Below are 18,021 nucleotides of genomic sequence, written 5' to 3'. Positions count from 1 at the left end.
TATTAAATAAATAAAGTTTTAAAAAAAAAATTAGGCTATGAACTGGATGATGTTTTTATCACCAAGCTTGAGGACTGCATTCTTGCTCTAGAACTATGCACCATGTGTTCAAATTTTCTCAGATGGCAAAATCTTCAGTAGCCAAAACAGAATACAATTCCTCTCAGATAGAGATTGAAAGCAAAGCAGTGATGGCTCAATTGAAATGGAGTCAGATAGTAAAGCCCTAGATGTTCCAGGGTTAGAGGTTAAGTGAAAGTATATTAAATTAGCAATGGTTGTGGTATATACACCTTCAATCTCAGCTCTTTGGAGGCTACTGAGATTCCTACTGAGTTCCAGGCCAGCCACAAGTGCACTGTGAGTCCCTAACTCAAAACAAAGAAAAAAACTATGATCATAGACTATCTCTGTTTGGAAATAGAGATGGCTCAGCAGTTAAGAACACTTATTGTTCTTCCAGAAGATGAAGGTTTGGCTCTGAGCACCAATATCAAGTGTTATAAAATCTTCTGTAAGTTTCAGGAGAGCTGATCCTCTTTGCCTTCCACAGGCACCTTACACAGGTAGCTCACATAAACCCACATAGGCATACACATACCATAAATAAATAACTAGAAGTAAATAAATGAAGATGTGGTTGTCCTTATGAAGCCTGTACATCAAATCTTTGCTATGGTAAATAAGGACATTGTTCATTTGAGAGGACTACCTACATGTTGCAATAAAAGGCACTGTAGACTTCTTTGCAGGGCTGAATGAGGTAGATATTACTACTGTTATAGACTGTAGAGCAGTGGTTCTCAACTTTTTTAATGCTGTGACCCTTTAATACAGTTCCTCATGTTGTGGTGACCCCCCAACCATAAAATTATTTCATTGCTACTTCATAATTGTAATTTTGCTACTGTTATGAATCATAACATAAATATCTGATATGTGACCCTTAAATGAGTTGAGACCCAGAAGCTGTCAACTGCTGCTCTAAAGGGAAAGGGAGAGGGAGGGGGAGAGGGAGACCCAGAAGCTGTCAACTGCTGCTCTAAAGGGAGAGGGAGAGGGAGAGGGAGAGGGAGAGGGAGAGGGAGAGGGAGAGGGAGAGGGAGAGGGAGAGGGAGAGGGAGAGGGAGAGGGAGTGGGAGGGAGAGGGAGAGGGGGAGAGAGGGAGAGAGGGAGAGAGAGGGAGAGGGAGAGAGGGAGAGAGAGGGAGACGGAGAGGGAGAGAGAGGGAGAGAGGGAGAGGGAGAGAGGGAAAGAGGGAGAGGGAGAGGGAGAGGGGGAGAGAGGGAGAGAGGGAGGGAGAGGGAGAGGGAGAGAGGGAGAGAGAGGGAGAGAGAGGGAGACGGAGAGGGAGACGGAGAGGGAGAGAGAGGGAGAGAGGGAAAGAGGGAGAGAGGGAGAGAGGGAGAGAGGGAGAGAGGGAGAGAGAGAGAGAGGGAGAGGGAGAGTAAGGGAAAATTCATGAACAGTTAAAGAGCTAGAAATAGCCAACCAATCACTTATGAAACACAGTGGGGAGAAAAAAAACCTGGTACTTAAGAGGGGCAGCTGCTGTGTTTCTACCTGGCACTGACAGAGCACTGGCAGAGGGCCCTAGTTCGATTCCTAGCAACCACATGGCAGCTCACAACCTGATCATGTGGTTCGCAGATATTAGAACTATGATCTGGCTCGACTATAGATGAACCCTGGCTGGAGCAGAGCTCACTTATTCAGGTTGGAACTCTGAAGACAGAATACTGAGAGAAAGTCATAAGTAGAGGTCTAGTTCATAAGGTTTCAGAGTAGTATGAGGAATCCATAAGATAAGGACCATTCATGTAATGTTTGGTCAAGAATCTGCCTTCTGTCTGATCTGAGATTCTGAGAAAGTTGAGTTAACTAGTAAACTAAATTGCTTGGCAGAGGAAATTCCAGAGGCTACACCTTGAGAAGATCCAAGCTCATTTGAAGGAAGGCAGCCTGAAATGAATAGACAGCTGCTGAAGGGATTCCCTGTTCCCCCCAAAGCATCAGCCCAGCCCAGAGCTGGTGAGCTGGCTTATATAGGTCTAAGTACTTGTTGGGTAAATTGATGACCAGAGTTTGATCCCTGGAACTAATATAGACATGGAAAGAGAGAACCAACTTGACAAAGTTATTGTTTGACCTCCATATACATGCTGTGGGATGAACGTCCTTCAGACACACATACCCACAGACATACCCACATAACATATACATGTTGAAAACAAGCAAAAAGTGACTGGAGGGATGGTTTAGTGGTTGAGAGCACTGGCAGAGGTCCCTAGTTTGATTCCTAGCAACCACATGGTAGCTCACAATCATCTGTAGCTGTTCCAGTACTAGGGAAATCTGACATCTTCTTTTGGCTTCTATAGGTACCTGTCATTCACTGAGTGTAAAGACAAGTGTAGACAAAATACTCGGACATAATAACAACAACCAAACTTAAACAAAAAACATGTACCTAAGGATGACACATAAAAGCTGACAGAAGCTGGCACAAAGAGGCCAGGCTAGATGCCAAAAAGCTAGAAGACTTAGGCACTGTGGGGAGCCGACAGAAGGCAGCTATCATCCTTGCAGCCATCTTGAGCCATATACCCTGACAAGAGACTTGTTTACAACAGCCTACAACAGCTGAGCACACTCTGATAACATCTTGTTTTAGATACCCAGGATTTTCCCTTCGGTGTGTGAGACTTAAAGGTGTGATTTAGAGACAAGACTTAAAGGCATGACTTAAGTGCGTGACTTAGAAGTGAGACATATAAAAGGCAGACAGAAGGAGGTAACTTGAACTTGGAGCTGGGAAAGAGACTAGCAACAGAGAACTAGGAATTAGGACTTGAGACTTGAGACAAGTAACTTGGAACTGGGAAAGAGACTAGCAATTTAGGACTGGGATTAGGACCTGAGACTTGGTACTTGAACTTGAGATTTGGAAAAGGAACTTGGAAAAGAACTTGGAACTGGGAAAGAGACTAGCAACTTAGATTAGGACCTGAGACTTGGTACTAGGAACTAGGGACTTGGAGAGAAGAAGAGAGACTGAAAAATAAACGGGATTGAATCACACTCTGTCTGGTCTCCATTCCTCACGTCCGTCCTCACTCTCTCTCTTGCTGAACCCCGACTCTTACAATTTAGCCCCCAAGGCTTTTGGCAATGCGGGCTCCACCATTGATAGAGCAGTCTGCAACATTTTGGTGCCCAATGTGGGGCAGAGCGGTCCAGACAAGGCACTGTTGTCCATTTGCTGGTTTTGAAAGTAATAAAGATGTAACACTGAAGAGGTCACGGAATTTTCTGTGTGACTTCAGAGAGTAGCTGAGGCCAGGGAATGTACTGTAGGGTTGGCACTCTTGCAAGGAGGCACTGGGGGGTCAGTGCTTAAAGCTGTGAAGGTAAAGCCTAAATTGAAATGGAGATTCCAGGAAACTGAAAACACCTGGACCATGGAATATCTCCAGTATGCAGAGAAATGGGCATGAAATGGAGCCAGACTAGAAAAGAACCCAAATGTGCTGCTTGTAGTGAAGATGAAGGGCTGGCTTTGCCCATGCCTTCTGTAGCCCAGCTGACTGTATTATTTACCCATGCATTCTGTAGCCCAGCTGACTGTATTATTTGCCCATGCCTTCTGTAGCCCAGCTGACTGTATTATTTACCCATGCATTCTGTAGCCCAGCTGACTGTATTATTTGCCCAAGCCTTCTGTAGCCCAGATGACTGTATTATGAGCCCCAAATAACAGACAAGGAGTTAAAAGATTTAGCTTTTGCTCTCGTAGATTTTTAATTTGCGTTGATTGTTCCTTGCTATGCCTAAGTTCTTTCCTTTTAAAACAGGAATGTGTTGTTAATGTTGGAAATATGTAAACTGTTTTTTATTTTATTGGAACTCATAGCTAAAGAAAACTGACTTAATTCATCCATTCATTCATTTATTTATTTATTTTGAGATGAAGTCACACTATATAGCCCTACCTGGTCTTGACCCCACAGAGACTGACTTGCCTCTTCTTCCCAATAGCCAGGATTAAAGTCCTATGTCATGCCTGGCTAGAAACTGACTTTTACTGTGCAAAAAGTTTTATAAACTTTGTGGTCTTCTAAAGTTGGATTGAATACATTTTATATTACAGTATGGTAGTGAGCCTATGAACAGAAGAGAGCTTAAAAGTGATGTATGGCTAGATGTCAAGGTGACAAGTGGTAGTTATTATACCAGGGCTCATTTTCACTTCATTTTCTATGGCTATAAGTCACAGGGATTATCTTGATTATATAAATTTAATGGGGGAAGACCAACCTTAATTATGGGTGGGACTAATTCCTAAGCATGGGATCCTAGACTATAAAATGAGAAAAAGCAAGCTGAGGAACTACAAGCATCTGTCTGTTTCCTGACTGTGGGGCAATGGGGTCAGCTGCTCCAAGCTCCTGAAGCCTTGGCTCCTGGCACTGGTGGACTGAATCCATGAGAGAACATGAACCCAATGAACCCTTTCTTCCCTGTGTTCCCTTCCCAGGATATTTTTCACAGCAGCAGAAAAAGACAATCTGCATTCCTTTCCTTGATCACAGATCTTTTTCTTGCAGCCAGAGATATAAATTAATTTCTAAAACCAGAGATGAAGGCTGGGAGTGGTGTGCACCCTTATATAACACCAGAACTTGGAGACAAAGTCAGGATGATGGGCTCAAAGTTATATGTATAATTAGATAAGACTTTATCTTTTTTTTTTTTTTTTTTTTTTTCTTTTGGTTTTTGAGACAGGGATTTTCTGTGTAGCCCTGGCTATCCTGGAACTTGCTCTGTAGACCAGGTTGGCCTTGAACTCACAGAGATCCACCTGCCTGTGCCTCCTGAGTGCTAGGATAAAATACATGGGCCACCACTGCCCATCTTCAACTTAAAAATTAAAAAAAAAAAAAAAAAAAAAAAAACCAACACAAAACCCCAAAAAAAACCCCCCCCAAAACCTCCCAAATAAATAAACAATAAAAAGTAAGATCCATCTAAAAATGTCTTTATTTCAGCTCAAAATGTGTCCCAGGAGAACCTACTTAAGTTTCTCATTTTGCGGGGCTGGAGAGCTGGTTCAGAGGTTAAGAGCACTGGCTATTCTTCCAGAGGTCCTGAGTTCAATTCTCAGCAACCACATGGTGGCTCACAATCATCTATAATGGGATCTGATGCCCTCTTCTGGTGTGTCTGAAGACCGCAACAGTGTACTCACATACATTAAAAAAAAAAAAAAAAAAAAAAAAAAGAAAAAAAAGATTCTCATTTGGAAGAAAAGGAATAATGCCCATTACTTAGCTAATGCCCATTTTAAAAAGAAAAAACAAAACAAAACAACAACAACAAAAAAAAAACAGGGTTGGTGTGTAGATTATGGTTGAATAAATTTTTTTCTTTCTTTCAAAAAAAAAAAAAAAGGAAAAAAAATACTGGGTGATGTAATCTTGGCTGTCTTTAAATCACTGTGTAGCTATGGATGTCCCTAAGATTCAGATCATCCTGCCTTCATCTTGAGTGCTAAAATCAAATGTACATTGTCTGCCTAGTTCTGCTCCTGGTCCGTGCAGTACCGTGGATCCAATCCAGGCTTCCCTCTTGTCAGGCATATACTCTACCAGTTGAACTAAATCCCCATATCATTGTCAAAAATTCTTGGGAATGTCTTGCTTTTATTTTTTTTTTAAAAAAGCTAAAGAATTTGAACCCAGTGCAATAAAGAACAGAGGTACTTTCTCTAAATTCAGAATGTACAATTTTGTCTTCTCAGTAAGTTATGTAAACTTATTACTCACCAACATGAATGGGTGCTGGGAATAACCCATACTCATGCTCTCCTGGAGTATACTCCAACTTTTCTTTCTTTAACTGGATTAATCGGCTCTTTGGGCTGTGATGAGAAAATGAATAAAAAACAAAGCTAGTTAAATTTCTTCCTGAGACCAAATGAAAATAGATTAAATCTGGTAAGATGCCTTAATGGGTAAAGGCATTTGCCACAAAGAATGACCACCTGAATTAGAACCCTTGGAACTCTACTGTTCAAAGAATCAACTTCTGAACACTGTCCTTTGTCCTCAATGTGCATGTGTGCAAGCCAACTTTCAATAAATAAATAAAAAGGAAAACATACATCTAAAATCCATACTTTAAAAACTCAGCAGTAAATATTATTGCCTGCTCTCTATAGAGAGGACCTGAATTCGGTTCCCAGAACCTATATCTGTAGCTGGAGAGGATCTGGTATCCTCCTCAGGCCTCTGAAGGTATTGTCATGTACCTGCAAGTACCTGTGAATACACATAAAAATAAATTAAGTTCAGGAAATTTCCTTTAAAAGAGGTTCTTTATAACTGTCTAAATTTTACAAAAATAATTTGACTATCAGATTTAATTTTATTTTATTCGTTTACTAACAGTCCTGGCTGTCTAGGTAAGATGGTCTGCAGCCATAAAGCCAATGGTGGGAGAGCATTCACACCTCAGCCTTTTCTCCACACATGCACATGGCCACCTGTACTCATGCAGACATATCATACAAAACAAAAAAGGATTCATTTATTTTATATGTGTTTTGCTTGTATGAGTACAGTTGTCATATGTATGCCTGGTGCTTGCAGAGGCCAAAATTGGGTAATGGATCCCCTGAAATTGGAAAATTGGAGTCCTCTGCTGGATCACAAAGTGGTAACTACTAAGCCATCTCTGGTCCATTTCTCCAGTCCTTTGAAGGTAGGGTAGGTGAGAGAGGGAGAAAGAAAGAGAGAGAGAGAGAGAGAGAGAGAGAGAGAGAGAGAGAGAGAGAGAGTGTGTGTGTGTGTGTGTTTTTTTTTTGTGTGTTTCAAGACTGGATTTCTCTGTGTAGCCCTAGCTGGCTATCTTGGAGTTCACTCTGCAGACCAGGCGGGCCTTGAACAAAGAGATGTGCCTGCCTGCCTCAGCCTCAAGTGCTGGGATTAAAGGTGAGCATCACTAACAACCTGGCTGGAAGAGAATTTTCAAATGAATTTCTTTATGATTTATTATCAGTAAATGTTGGCTTAATATACAGTTTGGTCCAAAGTAGGCCTATAAAATAGCAGTGCTAGTGACAATATTGTAAACAAAGGCCTAAACATAATCTCTCAGGATTCTGTAAGGCTGGTCTCTGTTTACCAGGAAAAGCATTGCCTTCCTTATCTCCCACTACCCACAATGGTCATCTACCTCAGGTAAGAACATCTGGGTCTCAATTAATCAAAGCAGCCTGCACCTTGCTGGCTATCCTATAAAACACGAGAACTTTGCTGCCAAGCTGCTGTTTTCTGCTCCCCTGAGACAGTCTTAGCAGTTTGATCCCCAATAAACTTCCTTACTACCCAGAGAATGGTCCAGTTTGGCATTTTCACTTTTTCTCTCATATATCTACTTTATATGTATACATAGGTGGAGCTATGTAACTTTTTCTTTGGTAAAATTTTCTTGGGTTAAAAAAAAAAAAAAAAAAGACTGGGAAGAGCAGGTCTGTGCTAGACAAGGGCTCTAAGAAGACAGTAACCCAAGCCTTGGGTCTCTTAAATCCAATCTTCTTTCAGTTTTATACTTTTCTGTTAGGTTCAGAGCCTCATACCAATATGTATGTATGTATGTATGTATGTATGTATGTATGTATTTATAAGATAGGGTCTCACTGTGTATATAGCTCTAGCTAGCCTAGAACTTGCCATGTAGGCTAGCCTCAAACTCATAGAGATCCACCTGCCTAGTAATGGAATTAAAGAAAAGTTTAAAAATAACCCCGGAACCTCCTGACTGATTTAATGACTGTTTCATTTTTTTCTTAAAAAACAAAAACAACAACAACAAAACAAAAACAAAAACAAAAAAACCTGAAAAAAGAATTCTGGCCAGATGTGGCAGTCCATGCCTATAATCCCAATACTCTGACATGAGGCTAGTTTTTAACCACAAACACCTCCTTGGTATTTAAAAATCACCACCACCCTCTACACTGCCCCCGTTTTTAAAAGACAGGGTCTCATGCAGGTCAGGCAGGTATAATTCTCTATATACTTGAGAGTGGCTCTTACCATTTGCTCTTCCTTTCTCAACTTCCTGTTTGAATTATAGACAAGCCCAACCACACACAGGTATGAAGCACTAGATGACAGACCTGGGCTTTCAGCTTAAGCAATTTACCAAGAGCCAGGCCACAGCTTTCTAATTGGAACATACAGCTGTGATCTCAGGACAGCTCTGGATGGCCGGTCTGTACTGCCAGTGGTAGACTCCATTGCAACAAAGTAACAAAGCAGTACTTGTTAAGTTCTATCAAGGATTTATGAAGTTCTTCAAACAATGCAGGAAATTTATTTATTTGACAAATGATTTAATCAACAAAACTCCAAATACATTTATCTCCACAGACAGTGTTACTGCTTACAGAGTGCTTGGATTACAGGTGTACAGCATCACACCTGGCACCCTTTCTTATTTTTTAAGCAACAAAAGGAATAATTATAATCTAAACATCAAGAATGATAATTATAACCCTATAACCTAGTGCAGCATCAACAGTCCAGTGAATATAAAGGTACTTGAGAGTGTTAAACATATAAAATACCATATATAATGTATATTATAATACATATGTATAATGTGTATGTATGTATATGTGTGTGTGTGTGTGTATATATATATATATATGTAAAAGTGTATGCACATTTAATGTGATACATTTTTTTACCTTTTTAAAAAAATATGGGTGGATAACAGGTATTAGAAGATATAAGCTTACAGTCACTACTACTTACTCTGTAGTTTTGTAAACATCAGAATACAGCCCAGCTCTCTGGTATTTCTTCTTTGGAGGACGTGGAGGTTTCTTTTCTCGTGGGATGAGAGCTAGCACAGGTTGCAAGTTACTTTCAGGTTCAGAAGGTTCAGCTGGGGTTTCAAGAGGACTGGGAATTTCAACTGGTGTTTCTATAAAGCTAGAGAAAAAAGTTTGAAGATGTTATTGTGAAAAAAAAATATATATATATATACACACACACACACTTATAATTATTTACTTATATACATAATTACTTTATATATAATTATATTTTATATAATACATATACATTATATAATATGTGTGCGCGCGCGCGCGCGCGCGCACACACACACACACACACACACACTGTTTTGTTTTTTAGGTAGAGTCTTGGCCTTGAACTTGCTATGTAGCCAATAATGGCCTTAAACTCCTGACTCCTGTGCCTCCTATTCCCATGTACGGATATTACAGCCATGCTTCAAACATGTTGATGCCTACCTACTTCTAATGTCAAAGTCAGGCATGGACAGTCCTCTGAGCTGGAGGCCAGTCTGGCCTATACTATTGAGTTTTAGGCTAGATACAACTACATAATAAGACCCTGTCTTAAAAGAAAGAAACATCAAGGCACATGAGTGTGGTGATCAGTGCCTTTTATCCTACTGCTTAAGGAGCTGAGGCACAGAGCTGGAGAGATGGCTCAGTGGTTAAGAGCACTGGCTGTTCTTCCACAGGTCCTGAGTTCAATTCCCAGCATATCACATGGTAGCTCACAACTGTCTGTAACTACAGTTCCAGGGGCTCTGACACTCTTACACAGACATACATGCAGGCAAAACACCAATGGACATAAAATAATTAATTTAATTTAAAAAAGTTGATGAAGAAGGATCAAGAGTTCAGTCCTTGGCTACACAGAAAGCTCAAGACCACTCTGTCTCAGAAAAACAAAATCAGTGCAGTGCCAAGACAGTGAGAGGAGGCAGAAGTTCAAAAATTTCAAAGGTATCCAGACTAAACAGAAAGTTCAAGGCCAGCTTGAGATACATAAGACCGCACCTCAAACAAACCTACGAACCAAAACCCATCAAACTCACACACCTTAGAGATGGTGTAACTGCTTGAGTAAAGGCAGAATTAAGGAGGTAGAGTCAGAAAGATTCCTATAAATTTGAAGCATCATTAGTTCAAAGCACCACAGGTTATATAATAAACCGTCTTAAAATAAACAAAACAATGTCATATTTGATGTAATGAATAGCAGTTAAGAAATCTGGGGCTGGGAAGATGGTACACCAAATGCTTGCTATGTATGCATGAGGAACTGTTTGACATGCAGAATTCATGTAAAAACCTCAGTATGACAATACATGCTTGTACTCACTAACAGTAGGGAGGCAGAATCAGGTAAGCTCCCGAGGTTTACTGGCCAGTGCTAAGCCCACTGAAAAAACTTGTTTCAATAAACAAAGTGATGGCTCCCAATGAAGGAAACCTGAGGCTGATCTCTGGCTTCCACATGTATGTGCATACATGAGCATCCGTACACATGAAAACAAGCCATCCCGCTCCTACCATAAAAGAAATCTAAATAAGGTAAAGTGACAATGTTGTAGTGTACACCTTTAAACCCAGTACTCTAGATGTGGAGGCAGGAGGGTCTTGAGACCAGCTTAGTCTACATAGAAAGTTTCAGTTGAGCCAGGGTTACATAATGAAAATAGGAAGAAAAACTACCAACAAGGTGAGGGAAACAGGTATAGTGGCCATGATATCTATACTCTCAGAATTTGTGACTCAAGATACAACGTTTGTTGGGATTTGAAGCTAACCTGAATCCAAGTTTGAGATTCTGTCTGAAACACAAACAACAGAAAACAAAACAAAACCCTAACACAACAACAACAAAAAAGGTATTTTTGGTTCCAACAAAGATGGACCAGGCATATGTTTATTCATGTTAGCACCACTAAAAGCTGGAAAAGTTGTAAAGTGGATAACTAACCATCCAGAAGTTTCCCAGATACTCTATTTGCCGCTCACAAAAAACTTGAAGATGTAAGTGGTTTTATTAATATAAGAGCTAAAACAAATGCCTGTCTAGTGAATATTTAAATCACTGCAAATGTCTTTAGCCAGTGCAAAAAGTTGAGATTTAAAAAGGCCAATTTTTAAGAAATGAGGAGCTAGAGAGTAGCCTGTAACTCTAACTCCAGAAGATCCAACACACATACACTTAATAAAAATTTAAAAAGTTGGCTGGAAAGATTGTTCAGTTGGTAAAGTTGTTTCATGTAAGCATGAGGAACAGAGTTCTCAGCACCTAACTAAAACAACAACAACAACTACTACTACAACAAAACAACTTACTACCACCACTACTACAACAACAAAGCAACTGTTTACTTCCAGCGCTGGGGAGAGGAGTAAACCTAAGGTCAGCTGGCCGAAGACTCTAGCTGAATCAGTAAGTTCCAGGTTCAGTGAGAGATCCTACTGTCTTAAAAACTAAGCAGAGTGCAAATTAAGACACCCAACCCTGCCCTGGCTCAACTGAAACTTTTTATGTAGACTAAGCTGGTCTCAAACTCAGAGACCCTCCTGCCTCTACATCTGGAGTACTGGGTTTAAAGGTATGAGCTATAATATTGTCACCTCACCTTATTTAGATTTATTTTATGGTAGGAATGGGGGTGGCTTGTTTCTGTACATGTGAACTTAAGAATGTATGTCTGCACATGCATACTTAAGAATGTACCCCTACACATGTACCCACATATAAACACATATAAAAAACTGTAGTAAGAATTCTAGAATTTTGGTTTCTTTAAAAAGCACAGAAATATTATGTTTTAGTTTTAATCCAAGTGAGGGGATGTGGGGTTTCTTTGGACTGTCCACAGCATCTGACTATGATTTGGCTCATGCCCTAACAGACGCATGGTTCTGCCAGCTGCAGATAGTTTCTGTGACTGTGTGATGTTTGGAATTCTGGGAACTTTCCAGAAGGTATATAAATTTCAGAGCTCCAGAGGTGGAATTGGTAGGTGTTTGGGGGTGCTGACTGAGGTTTGTTAGTAGTTGTGCTCAATGAAGGAACAAGAAGAAAAGTTAGATTCAGCCGGGCAGTGGTGGCGCACGCCTTTAATCCCAGCACTTGGGAGGCAGAGGCAGGCGGATTTTTGAGTTCGAGGCCAGCCTGATCTACTGAGTGAGTTCCAGGACAGCCAAGGCTATACAGAGAAACCCTGTCTCAAAAAAACCAAAAAAAAAAAAAAAAAAAAAAAAAAAAAAAAAGTTAGATTCAGATATCTCTATCTCTCTCTCTCTCTCTATCTCACTCTCTCTTTCTCTCTCTTCTTCCCTCCCTCCCTCCCTCTCTTTCCCCCATCCTTTTTTTTTTCTCTGCTATCAAGTGATAGAGGGTGAAATGGGGGTAGGGATAGGGGTAGGAATAAAAGGTAGGAAAAAGAACCCACAAAGCAGTAAAAAAGACCAGCTATACAAAACAAAGACAATAAAATGAAACAACAGCAATCTAGACAATGTGGTTCTATGTAAGGAAAGAAATACAGGTAAAGGATCAGAAGAGTGCACAAACAAACTCAAACACACAGGATTGATTATTATTATTTAACTTTCAAAATAACACTTTCTGCTCTAGAAGAAGACCAGAGTTTGGTCCTCTGGTCAGTAGCTACCTGTAACTGCAGCTCAAGGAGAGCCACAACCTCTTCTGGCCTCTGCAGGCACTCACATATAATGCACACACAGAGGCTGGTTAAATAGATTAAATAGTTCCTAAGAAATACACTTAGCCAGTAAATAAATGAAAAAGGTTAATATCAAAGGATGAAAAACTGTCAAGCAAATGGAAAACAGTAACAGGCAGGTGTTCTTATATCAGACAAAGTAAACTTCAAACCAAAACTACTAGAAGACATTAAAAGAGACATTACAAATTGATAAAAGGAACAGTTAATCAGAAACATTTATGTAATAAATATGGGAGCCCCTAAATTCATAAAACAAACACTGAAAACATAAAAGAGCACATAGGTGGGTCCTGACACATCATGTGGGACTTCAATACTGTGCTCCACTGTTTAGCGTTCCCAGTCAGCAGTACCCACACTAAACATCAGTGGCTCTCAGCGCTCCCAATGCCGTGCAGCCCTTTACTACAACTCTTTCTGGGTTGGTGATCCCAACCTGTACAATCATTTTGTTGTTACTTCAGTACTTTTGCTACCAATAAGAATCATAATATAAATATCTGATATGCAGCCCCATAGGGGTTGAGATCCACAGGTAGAGAACTACAGGAGAACTTAAAAGGTCTATAGAGAACATATCACCCAAGAGATAGGGAATTTTCTCAGCTGTGTATATGTGGGGAGCCGACAGAAGGCGGCTATCATCCTTGCAGCCATCTTGAGCCATATACCCTGACAAGAGACTTGATTACATCAGCCTACAACAGCTGAGCACACTCTGATAACATCTTGCTTTAGATACCCAGGATCTTCCCTTGGGTGTGTGAGACTTAAAGCTGTGATTTAGAGCCAAGACTTAAGGGCGCGACTTAGAGATCAGATTTAGAGACAAGGCCTAAGGGCATGACTTAAAGGCGTGACTTAGAGGCATTGCTTAGAAGTGTGACATATAAAAGGCGAGAGGCAGACAGAGTAGAGTACAACTTGGAACTAGGAATTAGGTTAGAGAGTACAACTTAGAGTACAACTTGGAGTAGGAATTAGGCATTAAGGAAGAAGACACTTGGACTAGAGAACTTGGAAGAAGAATTATTAGTTATTAGGCACTTAGTACTTGGAAGAGGTAACTTGGAAGCACTAGGGACTAGGAACTCAAAACTTGGGACTTAGACTAGGAAGAGAGACTGAAGAATAAACGGGATTGAATCACACTCTGTCTGGTCTCCATTTTTCACATCCATCCTCTCTCTCTTGCTGAACCCGACATGATGACTGGAGCACCTTGGGGTAGTACGCGCTCTAACAGTTTAACCCCCAAGGCTTTTGGCAGTGCGGGTCCCAACACTGACAGAATGGTTCGAGACATTTTGGCCCCCAAATGTGGGGTAGTGCAGTTCTCAACATTTCTGGCCCCCAAGCTTGGGGCAGCTCGGGCTGAAACATGTATGGAGCCTCTTCCAAAACCAACCACATCACAGAACACAAGTCAAATCTCAATAAATACAAAGACATGGAGACAAGTAATCCCTTGTATACTACGAGACCATGTGATAAAATAGGAACACAGTGAGACCAACTACAGAAAGCATAAAATTATTGGTAGACTAAACAACACATTTGTATGAACAAACTATGTGGTCAAGGAAGCAGAGGAAATTAAAAATTTCCTAGTGACAAATTATAATAAAATACAACTTATCAGAATTTCTGTCATGCAGCCAAAGCAGTCCTGAAAAGAAAGTGCATAGCAATTAAGTGCTCATATTTAAAAATTTGAGAGAGCCGGGCAGTGGTGGCGCATGCCTTTAATCCTAGCACTTGGGAGGCAGAGGCAGGCAGATTTCTGAGTTTGAGGCTAGCCTGGCCTCTACACAGAGTGACTTCCAGGACAGCCAGGGCTACATAAAGAAACCCTGTCTCAAAAAACAAACAAACAAAAAAACCAAAAAAACAAAACAAAACAAAACAAAATAAAAATAATAAAACTCTGAGAGGGGGCTGGAGACATGGTTTAGAAAGTAAGAGCACTGGTTGTTCTTACAGAAGATCCAGGTTCAAGTGCCAGACCCACATGGCAGATTACAATCATTTGTAAATCTAGTCTGAGAGGATCTGACACCATCACTCTCTGGCCTCTATGGGTATCAGGCAAACACATGATATTTTTGCAAACAAAACATCCCTACATACAAAACAACATATTAACTTTTTGAGATATCAAATAAACAACTTGATGATGTAATTCAAGGGGCTTAAAAAAACAAGTAGTGAATCCTAAACAGACAGTGAAAAATAATAAAGGTAAGAGAAGAAATTAATGGAAATTAATGATACAGATTAAAAATCAGCCAAAGAGTTGGTTTACTGAAAGAGATTAACAAATCCTTAGCTAATCTGACAGATAGAGAACATAAATTAACAAAAGAATGTCATTACAAAGGTTCCAATGAAATAAAGAATGTTATCAGAGATTAATACAAAAATTTATCATCTGGCCAGGCATAGTGGCACATGCCTTTAATCCCAGCACTTGGGAGAGAAGTGGGCCAAACTCTGTGAGTTTGAGGCCAGCCTGGTCTACAGAGTGAGTTAAAGGACAGCAAGGGACACTGAATTTATATTGAGACACTGAGTAAAAAAAAAATTTAAAATAAAACTTATAACCTAAAAAGCTGGATAACTGAGAACAGAAGAATTTCTAAGTAAATTTCCATCACAACTAAATACAGATAAGTAACTTAAAGAAACTCACTACAAGTAATAACATAGAACTAGAATCACTAGCCTTCCTCCAGCTGAAGAAAAGTCCAAGACCAGAGTCACTGATGCATTGCATCAAATTTTCTTTTTTCTTTTTTTTGTTTGTTTGGTTGGTTGGTTGGTTTTTTTTTTTTTTGAGACAGGGTTTCTCTGTGTAGTCCTGGCTGTCCTGGAACTTACTCTGTAGACCAGGCTGGCCTTGAACTCAGAAATCCGCCTGCCTATGCCTCCCAAGTGCTGGGATTAAAGGCGTGTGCCACCACCGCCCGGCTAAATTTTCAAAGGAGACTGTATACCAATTATTAACTTGTTCTACAAAATAGAAAGAACCCTAGCAAATTCATTCTATGAATAAAGTATTAATTTGAAATCAAAAGCAGATAAAGACAGACATACAAAGAGAAAATTACAGAGTAATTTCTTTGATAAACAAAGATGCAAAAATTCTCAACAAAATAATTTCTAACAAAACCAGGAATACATTAAGATTATACATTATAAAGAAATGGGCTTGCTATCAGAAAGTCAAGACTGGTTCAACATAGACAAAATCAATAAATGTGCCACATCATATAGACTTAACAAAAACCATCCACGTAATAATTTTAAGTGATGCCGAAAAAGGCTTTTGACAAAGTTCAACATGACAGTATTGGAGACTTTAAGAACAGATGAAACATCCCTCCAGATAACTAAGTTTATGTAACAAACATTGGCAAGAAACTCAATAGAGACGAACAGAGCATTTCTTCTAAAATCAGAAGTTCAACAAGGATGTACACCTGTTCCTCTCTAATCAGATACCGTGTTCAAAGTCTTAACTACAATTAGATAGGAGAAAGGCACAAAGCTAAAGATAGGAAAAAAGTCAAGCCGTATTTGTAGATGAGGTAATTTTTTACTTAAAAAACCCTGTAGACTCTACTAAAAATTCTACGTCTTAATAAACATTGTAAGATTACAGGATACAAAGAAAATATATAAAAAAACCCAATAGACTTCATATGTAATAAATACCAACAATGGACTCTCAGAGAAAGAAATTTAGGAAAACTATCTCATTCAAAATAACTCCAAGTCAGGCATGGTGGCTCATGTCTTTAATCGCAACACTCAGAAGGTAGAAGCAGGAAAATCTCTGTGAGTTCTAGGCCAACCTGGTTTACATGGTGATTTTGAGGTCAGCCAGGGCGATGTAGAAAGTCACTGTCTCAACAAACAAACATACAAACAAACACCTTCAAAGAAATTAAATATTTAGAAATATATCTTACTAAAAAAGACCTCGTGCTGGATAGTTTTATGTCAACTTGACACAAGCAAAAAACATCTTAGAGGAAACCTCAATTAAGAAGATGTCTCCATGTTGCTGTCTTATTCCCAACAATGGGAATAGAGGTTATCTGACTCTTTTGCCTAAACTTGTGATGCTTTTCTTCCTACTGGGTTGCCATGTCCAGCCATGATTATAAATGTTTGTGTCCAGTCTAAAATTGTATCTTGTTAGGCCATGTTCAGTGTAACTGTGGGAGGCCTGCTCTGTTTTAGTTTCTTTGTTTGCTTTTTGTTTTAAAGGGAAATAGAGAAGGAATTGCTCTTGGGATGAGGGTAGGTGGGGAAGGGACTAGGAGGAGGGGTGGGATGGGAAGCTTCAGTCTATTGTAATGTATGAGAGAAAAAGAAAAGCTACTAAAAGAAAAAAAAAAAAAAGAAAGGAAAAAAAGAAAAGAAAAACCTTGGTGGTTACAGAGCATACCTTTAATCCCAGAACTCAGGAGGTAGAGGCAGGTGGATCTCTGTGAGTTTGAGGCTAGCCTGGTCTACAGAGCAAATTCCAGGACAGTAACACAGAGAAGCCCTGCTTTGAAAAAACAAAAAACAAAAACTGCAATGAACCAAAAATGCCTCTATCAGATCTGAGTGCAGCCCAAGCCTGGAAGGCATTTCTTAATTAGTGATTGATGTGGGAGGGAGGCCATTCTTAGTGGTGCCATCTCTGGGCTGGTGGTCTTGTGTTCTATAAGAAAGCAGGTTGAGCAAGCCAGTAATCAGCACCCATGCATGGCCTCTTCATCAGCCCCTGTCCTCCAAGCTCTGCCCAGCTTAAGTTCTTGGCCTCACTGCTTTTGATGAAGAACTGTTAGATGGAACTGAACCTGAGGTCTTCCTAGCATACGAGAGGATGGTTAGAAACTAATGCATTTCCTTTCTGAATATCTGAAACAGACTTCCTCTCCTGACTTTATTCAGTGACGGACTAAAGTGTGGAAGTGTAAGCCAAATAAACCCTTTCCTTCTCAAGTTGAATGGTCATGGTGCTCTATCACAGCAATGATAATCCTGAGATAGAGCTCTAAAATGAAAAATTCAAGATACTGAAAAAAGAAATGAAAGAAAATGTAAGATAATGGAAAGACCTTCATGCTCTGGAATTGGCAGAATATTGGGAAAATGGTTATCCTACCAAAATTATTTTACAGGTTTAAATTAATACCTGATCAAAATTTTGGTGTCACATTTCACAGGTCAGGAAAAAAAAAAAAAGGAATTCATATGGAACCAAAAAGACCACACATGGCCAAAACATTGCTAGGAAGAACACTTTTGAAGGAATGTTGATACCAGTCCTACAGAGATGTAGTGATAAAGAGCGTGGTGCTGCCAGGTGGACCAATGGAATAAAACAGAGGCTCAAGAAGCAAAAGGACAAAGCTA

The 18,021-nt window shown here is 39.8% G+C and overlaps 1 protein-coding gene across 3 annotated transcripts in view; it reads right to left on the bottom strand.

The window, feature by feature from the left end:
• Ash1l (ASH1 like histone lysine methyltransferase) overlaps positions 1–18,021 on the bottom strand; it is a 131,140-nt gene that overhangs the window by 51,299 nt on the left and 61,820 nt on the right. For all 3 annotated transcript variants that reach the window (XM_076932732.1, XM_034500429.2, XM_076932731.1), the window contains exons 6-7: positions 8,823–9,002; positions 5,826–5,920 (exon numbers count right to left, since the gene is read on the bottom strand). In XM_076932732.1, the coding sequence (XP_076788847.1) occupies positions 5,826–5,920; positions 8,823–9,002 (275 nt within the window). The remainder of the gene's footprint in view (positions 1–5,825; positions 5,921–8,822; positions 9,003–18,021) is intronic.

This window comes from Arvicanthis niloticus, chromosome 4, assembly GCF_011762505.2.
Source record: "Arvicanthis niloticus isolate mArvNil1 chromosome 4, mArvNil1.pat.X, whole genome shotgun sequence".
In the NCBI taxonomy this organism is placed as follows: Eukaryota; Metazoa; Chordata; class Mammalia; order Rodentia; family Muridae; genus Arvicanthis; species Arvicanthis niloticus.
The sequence above is the reverse complement of the archived record's forward strand: the minus strand, read 5'-3'. Positions and strand labels throughout refer to the sequence as shown.